Raw genomic sequence first — 12,427 nt, 5'->3', positions numbered from 1 at the left:
GGGACTTGGCAGACTCCACGGCCCCTCTTCTAGGCTCTCCCAGAACACAACCCTTAGGACCTTCAGGCCTGGCTGGACTGGGACTCCTGGGGCGTTGGGGGGGGGGGGGCGGGGTTGCCTGAAGAGGAGAGTAAGTGTCCTGCCGATTGCTAAGGCACAGATTTCGGTCTAGTAGGGATGGAAACTCCTGGAAGGTAAGGGACCCCACTCAGCCTTGTGTCTCTGGTGCACACTCCAATGTCTGCCCCCCCCCCCCGAATTGCGCTTCAGTGGGTTTGGGGAGGGTGAGGGTGGATGAATACTGGCAGGCTTGTTTGGTGTCCTGGCCCCTAGCTCAGAGCCTTTTTCCACTTTGATTTACCCCAAATCCTTCAAAGGAAGGCAGCCTGGTGCCTGGGAAGAAGTCAGAGGTTGGCTTTGGATCCTGGACTGGCCACTCCCTACTGCCCCCCTCCTAGTCAGATACTTTACATCTCAAGGCCTTGGCTTCCTAATCTATCAAACTCGATTGTGGATCTTTGTTTTGCTGAGGGAACTGAGCGACCTGACTTAACTGGCAGCTCTCAGTGCTTCTTGACTGACTGAATAACCATCCCTGGAAGACTCCTGTTTCTCCAGGTTCAACTTACCTGTGTCCCAATAGTGCCTGTGCTTCTTGTTGCTGGTTTTCTTCCTTCGGGCTGATTTCCCACCGCATCCTGACATCACTTCATAACCAGGTTTCCCCTTGAAGTCCAGCGTCACCCCTTGGGCCACTGTCGCACCACTCATGGTTGATGAATCGGTCTCCAGTGGATACTCTGAATCTGATTCTGAGTCAAAATCTGTGACCCACTCAAGAAATGTCTTCCACTCTGAGGCTGGTCCTTGTATGGATAGTTCATGAAGTTTTGATAGAAATCCCCATTCGGTCAAAGATTCCTGCTGGGATGTGTCTGGAGCTGTTTGCTGGGCTATAGGGTCTGACTGTCCTGGTTTCTCTTGGGACATGGACTCAGTTTGGGACGGAGGTGTTGATCCAGCTTCTTGTTGAGCTAGAGGTGGCTCTACTGGGCCAGGTCCTGGCTGAGCTACATGTCCCTCTCCCACTTCTGGCTCCTGCTGAGTTCGAGATTCTTTTTCTGGCTCAGGTCCCTGTTGTGAGGCAGCTCCCTCTTGAGTGATGGGCACCTTTTGGATAAGAGGTGATTGCTGTGGTGCAGGCTCCTGTGGGGCAAGGAGTTCCTGTTGTAAAGCAGGTTTTTGTTGGGCTCTAGTTTCCTGCTGAGATTCAGCTTCATGTTGGGTAAGGGACTCTTGCTGAGTGAGAGGTCTTTGCTGGAAAGCAGGCTCCTGCTGAGTCTCAGATGCTGGCTGTGCTGTGGGTGTCTTTTCTGGGCCAGGCTCTGGCTGAATGATAGATGTCTGATGTGGCTCGGGTTCCCAGTCAGGTCTAGATTCTGACTTAGAACCTGGCTCCACTGTTGTTAATTCCCTCATGGGAGATATTGATCTCACAGGCTTCATGCTTCTGGCCCCCCACCCAGGCCTCCTTTGTCACAGATGCCTCATTGATTCCTCATGATGGCACCTATCTTTGGGTTCCACGCCTTTGTCTTGGTGTTCCTGGTCTTTTTAAGGCAGTTGGCAAGTGGGATGACCACTGCTGGCCCCTGCTCCTGTGCCTCCAGCTGTAGGAGGATGGATTAGAAACAGGAGGAAGCTGTTTGCCCACCACTCTTCTACCAGAGGGGAGGGGCTTGCCCTCTTGTGTCATAAATAGGGCCGCCCCACCCCACTCACCACTGTTAAAATGTGTTTTTTTTCCTCATAAGGCAGCATCCCATCTTAGTTTTCTGGGATGACAGAAGCTAGATTCTGGATGAGTGTTTCTCTTTTTCCTCCCCTTCTGATGTTTGAGGAAAGCATCAGAGGGGGAGGCTGTCTCTATACTGTAGTAATAATCTTTTCTGTTTTATTCATACTTTCAAATGGTTGTCAGTTTAATTTCCTTATATTATTGCTTTATAATTTCACTCCCATTTCTACAGCTTGAAGCCCTTTTCAATGGCATTTGAGATCTTCCACACCATCTCTCTAGCCCTGAGCCTATGGTTCTGTATATATGTCTTCTGTACTAGTTTGGAAGCTCACAGAGTTCAGTGACCCTTGATGATGATGATGATGATAACAACCACAAATCCTAAAGATGTTCTGCATGCTAGGAAACGACCAGTTTTTTAAACCTATATTATCTTTAACAAGACCATGTCTGATTCATTGCTATACCTGCTTTCTTTGTCCCACTTAGCTCTTACCTCAGAAGGGTTTGTTGAAAGAGTAAAAGAATGAACAGTTTAACAGGAGGAGGTGGGCAGAGGGAGAGAGAGAGAGAGAGAGAGAGAGAGAGGTGGTGGGAAGAAGTGTGTGTGGATGTGGAATCTGGGTTGAGTTTGGAGTGAACAGGGTAAAGCGGGTTATCTGGATTGAATGCAAGTTGCCAGACCCCATTTGTGGGGGGTTTTGTGTGTGTGTTTTATAATTTTAAAAAATGTTTTTATTTCAGAGAGAAGAAGGGAGAGAGAGAGACATCGATGATGAGAGAGTCATTGATTGGCTTCCTTCTGCATGCCCTCTACTGGGGATCGAGCCCCAGCCACAGGTATGTGCCCTGAGTGGGAATCAAACCCGTGACCTCCTGTTTCATAGGTGGATGCTCAACCACTGAGCCATGCCATCTGGGTGCCAGACCCCATTTGAAATAAATGATTTTGACCTATTACATTTAAAAATATTTATTGACTTCTGTTTGCTACTTGGCTAATTTTACTTAAGGTCAAATGGAACCAGCTAGGGAGCCTGGGTTTTCTGGTTTCTTTCAGGTAATTAAGCTTAAATTAAGCCTGGGTAACGAAAGGGCACAGGAAAAGACTGACAAGAGAAAGCACTAGAGGGAGCAATAATAAAAATAATCTTAGGAAATATTCTTTTTGAGAACACTGGGATGATTTAGGGAGTGGGGACAGGGAGAGGGAGCTTGAAGTGGGAGAGAAGAACATTCTTTAGATGTGCTGACTGCCCTCTTGACTAAGAATGTTTCACTGGGAGTGTGGGCTCTCAGAGCTCCTACAGAGGCAGAGCAAAGCTTGCTAGCTGACAACGTTTGATAAATTGCTGGCAGGCTCTGGAGTGCTTGTTTGGCTTCCTGTGGTGCCTTCGGTGCCCTAGGGTGAAAATAAAGGGGAGAGACTAGTGTTAAAATTTTTTTTAATTTAATTTTTATGAGAGCTTTTACAATTATAAAAGTAAGACTCATCCAGTGGAAAAAATTAAATTTAAAAAATATATCCAGTAAAAAATGTAAAAGGACAACCCCCCCAGTTCTACTCCCCATTCCCCAGAGCAAACTACTGTCAATAGTTTACTATATAGTCTTCCATCTTTTTTTTTTGTTAATCCTCACTTGAGGATATTTTTTCCATTGATTTTTTTAGAGAGAGTGGAAGGGAGGGGGAGAGACAGAGAGAGAGAAAGATCGATGTGAGAGAGACACATCAATAGGTTGTCTCCTGCACGTGCCCCTACTGGGGTGGCCATCAAACCTGCAACCCAAGTTTGTGCCCTTGACGGGGAATTGAACTGGCGATGCTTTGGTGTGCAGGCCAGTACTCTAACCACAGAGCCACACTGGCCAGGGCTGCCAGTTTACTTTTATATGACATTTAAGAACTGCTAGGTTAGGGAGGAATCACATTCTGTTTGACATTGACACATGTCATTTTCAGAGATCAATGACCAGGTCCCCAACAGTCCCATCTCCCTTCACTTTGATAAGAGTTCTAAAATCTAAGACTTTGGTTAAACCTTTTTTAGTATTGGAATTGTATCCTGCTTTCTTCCTGTTTCCCCACAAGTCCACACGAGTAGAAAGGACTGAGATGTTTGTCCTGGTCTCTATTTCACCTCTATTGTCTGTTCTCAACCCCTGCTTCATCCTTAGTTGATCCACTGAGTGACTCTGGTTTAAGTCATTCTTTTGAAACTTACTGGTTTTCTTCATGTTGCCCTTGAAATGATCACAGGGACACTGCTTCTTTGGCAGCCTGGGCACTGCCATGAGTTTTCTTTTAGGAGCTCTCAGGAACCAACCTGAAATAACAGGGTTGCTGCTTAGATGGGAGGGTTAGCAGGTTTGAGAGTAGGGAGTAGGGCAGGGCTTTACTTGCCATCTTCTTTGCTTTTTCATACTGCAATGGGATGGGGAAAAGGTTCAACATAGAAGAGTGGAGATATCCAGTTATATATATATATTTCTGAGTCTTTTTTCCTGATCTGTGTTGGCAAGAATTTGGTGGCAGGTGTGGAGAGGGCAGCAGGATATCATTAGGGAGACTAAAAAATGAGGAATAAGATCTTGGTGTCAGCCTTCTAGTAGCTGCTTTAGCCAGGGCAAGCCATTTTGCCAGTCTGATATCAGCCTTACCGGTGAGTAAAATAAGGTTGAGAATAAGGTTCAGGAAGCTTTTGAAAGGCAGTCCTGGGTTCTTAGGGGAAAATAAAGGGGAGGAGGCAGGCAAAGATTTATCCAGTTCTACCCTGGACCTAGGAGGATTCTAGCCCTCTCAGGAGACTCCAGAAAACAAGTGCTGCATGTGGTGGGCTGGTGGAGAGGGGAATGGGTGAGTCAGCTCAGATACCTTCTGCACTGGTCTCAGGGACTAAAGGGAGAGAGTTGGGGTATCACAGTTGTTGATACTGAGTTACTAACCTTTGCACTCACATTGTTGGCCACCTTCCTGAAGCCACCTCCCAGGAGCCTGGCGTTTGTCCCTATGGCCTCTGGCGACCCCTGTTGGAAGGAAACAGGTCACTTCCAGACACTGGAAAGAGAAGGGGTCAACAGAAATGGTCTCCCAGCATTGTGCTACCTAGTTTAGCTCAGTACCATTTCTCTTCCTTTTTACTTAGGAATCTAGGAGTATTTTAACTCAAGTACTGAAAAGAAGAATATTTTAAATGGATAAGGAATTGAGATTGTAAATCTGGCCTAGAGAAAAGCTTAGCTGGAGGTAGGTGGAGAAAGAATGGCTTCTGGATAGAAGAGAAGACAGAGGTGGGGCTTAATCACCCCCCCCCCAGCTGGTGTGGATCAGTGGTTGAGCATCGACCCATGAATCAGGAGATCATGGTTCTATTCCGGTTTGATTCCTGGGTTGCTGGCTTGATCCCTGGTAGGGGGTGTATAGGAGGCAGCTGATCAATGACTCTCCCTCATCATTGATGTTTCTATCTCTCTCTCCGTCTCTCCTTCTCTCCCTCTCCCTTCCTCTCTATGAAATCAATAAAAACATATTGGACAAAAAAAGTAAAAAAAAAGAAAAGGGAAAAAAAAAGACTTTACCCGCAACACACACAATAAAATCTTTATAACTTAAGGTATGAGCAGATTATTATTCCACTTGTTAGGAATCATGGTAAATCTATCATTACTTTAATTTCCTAGTTCCACCACATATTGGCTTTGTGATTTTGGACAAGTTGCTTAACTTTTTGTGCCTCATTTACCTAATTCATAGAATGGGACTAATAGTGCATTAGTGTGTATAGCTCTGTCTACTAGAGAGCCTAGAAGCAATAGTACCTAGAAGTAATGGGCAGTACCTAATACCATTCTCCCATGAAAGAAACCAGGGCTCCTTGAAGAAATGGCTGATTCCTGACCTGGGGCAGGTAAATACAAGAAGAGCCTGAAGCACCTTGTGGTGTCAAAACTGCTAAAAAATGGTATGTTAAAAAGACATAGAAACCAACTTACAGGAGCTCTCAATGGCCAGTTTGGGGACAATATGAACAACATAATAAAGAATGATAGTAATAAATTATAATCCATAAATATTCATGAGTCTTTACTTATATTAATAAATAACAATAAATAAAAGGGAAAGAAGGAACAGTTCTTCCTTATAGTAGAATCCTAATTAATAAATGTAGAAGGAATGATGGAAATAGAAAAATCACCATTGACTAATGCCATAGAAATACTTGTCGAAGGCAGGAATCATTGATGGATTTTTAAAATTAATGGGCAAAAGTATGATGAATAGAAACAAGCTATTTACATAGTCTCAAAGTATCTCTTTACAAGATACTTATTAATTACAATGGAAAAAATAGTAACTTGACAGTAGAGAAACCTGGTAGAAACCCCCTTAACCAAGTGTTCAAAGTTACCATCACCAGCAATAAGGGATATTGATATCATGGGCTTCTGATGTGGTGTACTGAGAAGGCACACATCACTTTTGTGGTGTTCTTGCCAAATGCATAATCTGAACTTAATCATGAAGAAACATCAGACAAACCAAAATTGAGGGAAGTTCTACAAAATATCTAATTAGTATTCTTCAAAATACCTGACTAGTGGTCTTCGAAAGTGTCAAGGTCATGAAAGACAAGGAAAGCTGAGAAAACACTCTAGATTGGAAGAGACCAAGGGGACATGATAACTTTATTCAGCGTAGGATCCTGGAGTGGATTCTGGACTAGGAAAAGGACATTAATGGAGTGATTAGAAAAGTATGAATATTCATACATTAGTTAATAGTACTATGTCATCATATTATGGTTATGTAAGGTGTTATTTGAAAAAAACTAGATGAAGGATATATTGGAACTCTGATTATTTTTACATTTTTGAAAGTCTGAAAAGTGAAAAGTTAAGAATTTAAAAAAATACATTAGATTTTTGTGAGAACACAATGAGATAATATGTGTGAAGTGCTCAGAACAGCACCTGGCACATAGGAGTACTTAACACATGTCAGCTAATATTATAGTAATTTTATAATTAATAAGTAATATTATAAGTAATGAGTAAACTTATTATAAGTAGTTTATTTCCTAATGTCCTCTCTAGTCTCACTTATCTTCTCCCCCTCCTTACACCCCCTCATAAAAAGCATATTGTGCATGTGTGTGGTTATTTTAAGAAATAAAGTAAGACATTTTATTTTGAGAATTTTTGTGGGGGGGATGGTGGGGCATCATTTCCTCTAGCCAGACTTAGTCTGGCATGGCAGTACTATGCTTGGCTAGGAAACAAGCCTTGAGCCTGGCCTCCGCTGATCTGACGTGGTTTGTAATAGCATCACCTGGCAGCACAGTGAGCTTTCCCGATTCATTGCCCTTGAGCCTTAGGAGCTACTTTAGAAATTTTACTCAGTCCATTTATTCATCTCTTACGAGGTATACATTATAGCTCATTTAATCTTCCCCCAAATTCTATGCTAACTGGTATTTTATTCATTTTAATATGATCAAACTGAAGCTCAAAAGAGTGAAGCAACTTGTCCAGGGTTGTAAAGTAAGTGGAAGAGCCAGGATTTGGACCTAGATTCCCTTGGCTTCAAGGCTGAAGGTATAGATAAGTGTAAACGTGGAGCAGGTTTGAGAACTATTTGTACAGAGCAGTGGTTCTCAACTGGAGAGTGATTTCCCCTTCTAGGGACCATTTGGCAATGTCTGGAGATATTTTTGGTTATCCTAAGGGTTGGGGGAGGCTGCTACTGGCATCTAGTGGGTAGAGGTCACAGATATGCTGTTAAACATCTTACAGTGCACAGAATAGCCCCCTACAGCAAAGAATTATCCAGTTCCAAATGTTAATAGAGCTGCTACCAAACCTAGGTGCACAGTGTTCAAGGACACCTGGGGATTTATTCTTTCACTTAGCAAATATTTACTGAGCACTGTGCTGGATAGCGTGAGGGACATGGAAACAATATACCAGATTGTGTCACCAAGGAGGTTACAGTCTAGAAGGGCAGGACGTAGAAGTAATTGAGGCAGACCAGCACTTTCAGTGTAAGGCAGAATATGATAAGTGCAAAGAGAGAGAGTCAACTTAGGGCTAAGCATGTTCACAGGTGGTAGAGCTCACTTCAGGTCATGGGAGGAATCAAGGGAGGCTGTGGAGAGGAGGTGGTTTTGGAGCTGGGTGTATGAGTAAAGTTGAGCTGATGGGAAAGCACAAGACCTTTTTAGGGAACACCCAACAGTTTAGGTAGATCGTAGAATACTTGTGAGTGGAAGGGGTGGACTGGAAAGGCAGATTGTGGCTAGAGTTTTGAATCCAGGCTGAGGACTTTAGCCTTGGTGTCTGTCATAGTGATGGAAAAGCCTTCTCTTCCAGAATGGTGAGTTAGGCTATGGGGCCCAGTAGCCTCCAGAAAGCTCTCTCTACAAGGGAGGAGAAGTTTGAAATTGGGGTGGAGTCGGACTCTTGATTTTAGGACCAAGTTCATGCTGAGTATGTAACAAAGCTATTTCACCTCAAAGTAGCACTTGGGGAGATGGTTCTCTCAAGTAGAAGCATACATGAGGATGAACTCCCTTCTGCATGGTTGTTCTGCTAAGGGCTAGATCACTGGAGCTGATTCAAAAACCCTAACCAAGAGTTTGCTTCCCAAAAGGTGAGCTGTCAAAACAGGGCTTGGTATGGCTAACGCTTCAAATATGAATACTACCATGTGGTATAATTTTTCTGGTTTATTACTTTGCCATTAAATAGCATTCTAATTGTTGGTGGGATGTCTAGTGCACTATAAAGAATATAAGCAAGGACTTCCTTATGTTCTACACATGTACAACTGCCCTCAACACCTTTACACCACTGCCAAGATTGGCCTTGGGGAAATTCATTACTCTCCGGAAAAGGGATTAGGGGAGACTTACGGGAGCAGATCTTTGTTGAGCCAATTTTTTAAAAATTTCTTTGCCAGCTACAGTTTCAGACATTTTCATATACACTATCTCACTTGACTCCCACAACACTCTTTGGATGTAAGTACCAGTTTTCTCCCTTTTATAAATGAGGAAACAGGCATTGAAATAGGCTAACTTGCCCCAAATCCCTGTAGCTAAAAGGAATTACATTTTAATGCATGTTTTTGGCCATGTTTTCTTTTCTGTTTTGCCACATTCTCCCCCCACTTTCCTACTTTTATAGAAAATTAATTTTACTTACCTGGATTTGGGTTGCTAGAGACCATGGACATCAGCATTAGTGGCAGCAACAGAAGGAGGGAAGAGATTAGAACTTTCATTGTGACTGTGGTGCTGCTGTAAGTCTCTTGAAGAGGGTGTGGAAGGTTCCCAGTTACAGCCTCCAGAGTTCTCGGGATGGCTCAGGCCACTATACTTGCTTGTCGGTTTGCTTTTTAATCCCAGGCCAGTGTTCCTATTAGAGGGCGAGAACAGCTAAGTGACGCTGGCCTTGTTAGGTAACAGGGTGGACCATGTGCTTTACGGGAATCTGAGAGGTAAAAAACTGGCCAAACAAAAGGCATGAAGCATTCTTAAGAACATAAGAAGTAACTGATAACTTGGCAGCAATATTTATTTCCTCCTCTCCTCCTTCCCGCCTCCATACCCCTTAATGTACTATGATTTCTTCCCCAAGACTTTTTGCTCCTTTGAATTTCCTTCTACCTTTCAGTGACTCTTCTAGCTTAATAGCTGGCAGGAAAGTGAGTACCCAGGCTTGGCAGAAGAGAGGATGACATGGTCTGTTTCCCCTCTGTGTGTTCCCACTCCCATCCTTGGGACACAATATCATAGTGGTGGTGTTGCCTGGGAACTTGTCCTGTCCTCACTCTGTTTATGATTTCCTCCAATTTACATAAGGTGGGAAATGGACACGATCAAGGAGGAGAGGCTATACTCTCTTGCCAGAAACACTGGAGCAGTAGGTCAGACCAAGCCTCCTTGTTGTTGGTCAGGAAAGTGGCTTAGTTACTCCAGCTTAAAGGAAAGGGAACAGGGTTGGTGGAAGACTCTCAGGACTTCGTGTCCAAGAGGGTTTGAGAAACAGGAACCATAGGAGGGAAGGTGGTTGCCCAGGCCACTGGGGCTCTTCGCTCCAGACCTTGTTTGGAAATAGCCTACAGCAAAAGAAGAAGGTACTACTATTTAGAGTAAACACTAACGGTTACAGCACACTAGCACTTACCTTGAGTCATTCCAGAGACTTTAGGAAATGTGCTCAAAGAAGAGGAGAGGCCAGGCTTGAATGCTGGGTGATATTTATGGGGGCCAGGGGGAAGTTAACAGGGAAGCCTCCAGGCAGGAGTGAGAAAAAGTGGTCTATCTTTGTTTCACCTAAGAGGAAGGAAGAGGCCAGGAATAAATTAAATCCTTTTTGATTTTTGTTTGATCATCCTTAACCTCTCAGTTTTCAGATTATCCCTGCCTATTGACGAGTTGTAGAGTTGACTGTAGTCTTTGCTACTGCAAAGTTTATAAATTGCCTGCAGGGGTCCAGGCACTGTGCTAGGCAGTGGAGATTGTCCTCCAGTTGAAGGCTAGGGCTTGGCCTGAGCTTGGTCTGATATAAACCGCTGATGTAGTTTCTCTCTGGAAAATGCTAACAATGGTCTAGCGGCTCAAGTCTAACCAGGGAAGTGACATACACTTCATAGAACCTGAGATATAAGTGGAACCAAACTTCAGAAGTGACAGGAGTTCACTGTGGCCTGAGAGTAGCTCAAGGGACTCTGGGTCAGGTGGAACTTAGGCTGATTCTCACAGAGTGGGGTAGGGTTTGGGTTGGTGGAGGGCAGAGAGGAGGGCAGTGCTGAGAAGGGGCATGAATCTACTTGGATGGGGGTCTTTGAGGGCAGGAGCTGTTTATTTTTCATTTTTGTGTTGCTGAATTTATGTAAGGCCTGGTACTCTGGGAGTACTCTATAAATGGTTGTTGAATTGAGTGATATTTTGGTAACACTTTTACTAAGCCTGACATGTTAGAAAGCATGTGAAAGTGCAATCCATTACCAGAAATAAAATTTTACTGACGAGTGCATGCACATAGAAACTGGTGGGGGTTCTCTACTTTTCCATTGAGTTGTCCATCAGTCTACTCCCAGGCTGCTGTAGGATCAGGGAGCTCCTCCTCAGACCTTTCTCCCTATCCTCTCAGTCTGTTTACTCCTCTGCTTTCCCCATGTCCTGGCTCCCAGTCAGTTCACTCTGGCTGATTTTCCCCTCCATGGACTTGGGGTGATATGTAGGGTCCTATGTACCACAGGAGGGGGCTTGAGATCCCTCAAGTCCATTGATATTGACAAGAAAAAATTTTTGAGATGTTCTAAATTAAAATTACAGCAGCCAGAGAGTAAGAGAAAGAGACTGAACAGTTAGCCTATAGACCAGCTCTGACAAAAGACTGCTCACATTCCTGTATATCCGTTGGAATTTGGGATTAATTTGCAGGTGACTATTTCCAAGATTATCCAAAAGAGAGAATAGCCAGGCACCATAGAGCCCTAGGGCCTCTGCTTATTTGCACATGAACTTTTCAATCTGCTGCCCACAGCCAATCCACAAGAGCGGACATTTCTTCCTTGCGGATTCTACTGAGCCTATCCCAGAACTAACCCATCCCCTTTGTCTATAGCCAGTGTAAATCCTTCCATTTTTCTTGGCTTATATCTTTCTCCTCCCTACTTGGTGTATAAAAATGCTTGCAAAACTCAGGGATGGACATGTCTTTTTTAAACTACCTGCTGGTGGTTTAGATTCCATGCCTCAAGACCAGTCTCTTCCCCCTCCTCCTCTTCCTCCTCCTTCACTAGCAATGGCAAACCCTTTCTTTAAAAAAGACTTTCAGCCATGGAATTTAAAGTTGTTGTTTTTTGTTTCACAATGTAAAACTCCGCTGAGACAGCTTTCTCTTGTTAATATTGAAACTACTTAGAGCCCATCTCGAGAACATTGTGTCAACACAGTCTTATTTTTCAAAGGCCTCCCTCCAGGAAGGAGAGAAAGGGAAAGTGGGGAGAAAATAGCATTCTGTCACTGTTATTTGGCTTACCCCCTCTACAGTGTACTTAGTAGACATTCAGAAATATTTGTTGCTTGAGTCCATGATTCATGTTGCTTTAATAAGTCATTTATTCATACATACATTCAGTGAACATTTGAACTCAATGGTGTTTTCCAGGTGGTGGCTACCAAAGGAAGAAGGTGCATTACTGTCTCTGAGGATGTCTCACTATGCACATAGACCCATGGAGAGCTAATCCAATGGCTCCATTTTACAGAAATGGAAATTAAAATGCAGGGAACGAGGTAGGATTTGTTCAATATCATGGGCTAGCATCAGTTGGCCTCAAAGCAACAGGATTAAAACTCATTTCCTGACTTGCTAGAATTTCTCTTAATGTGCAGCTGCCTGGCTGCTGCATGTGCAAATGTGGTGAACTCTAGTTGGAGAGAGAGGACATTCAGAATGAGGTGGCAGCCCACAAACACCTTGGATGAGCCAGAGAGAAACGTCCAATCCAACCATGACTGCAAAAGGCACCATCCGGGACATTTGCATTCTTTTTTTTCCCCCTTTGATCTTGAAATGAGGAAAATTGGGCCCAGCAAATCAAAAGTGGACATT

The 12,427-nt window shown here is 43.7% G+C and overlaps 1 protein-coding gene across 1 annotated transcript; it reads right to left on the bottom strand.

The window, feature by feature from the left end:
• Window positions 1-3,105: 3,105 nt before the first annotated feature.
• CXCL17 (C-X-C motif chemokine ligand 17) lies at window positions 3,106-9,083 on the bottom strand. Its single transcript, XM_016209250.2, has 4 exons — window positions 9,005-9,083; window positions 4,748-4,828; window positions 4,027-4,128; window positions 3,106-3,203 (listed from the first exon to the last, which is right to left on the bottom strand). The coding sequence occupies exons 1-4, from the start codon at window positions 9,081-9,083 to the stop codon at window positions 3,106-3,108; spliced, it is 360 nt and encodes a 119-aa protein (XP_016064736.2).
• Between the last annotated feature and the right edge of the window lie 3,344 nt (window positions 9,084-12,427).

Source organism: Miniopterus natalensis, chromosome 18 (genome assembly GCF_054644295.1).
Source record: "Miniopterus natalensis isolate mMinNat1 chromosome 18, mMinNat1.hap1, whole genome shotgun sequence".
Lineage (NCBI taxonomy): Eukaryota > Metazoa > Chordata > Mammalia > Chiroptera > Miniopteridae > Miniopterus > Miniopterus natalensis.
Note: the sequence above shows the minus strand (reverse complement) of the source record. Positions and strands in the feature narration are given on the sequence as shown.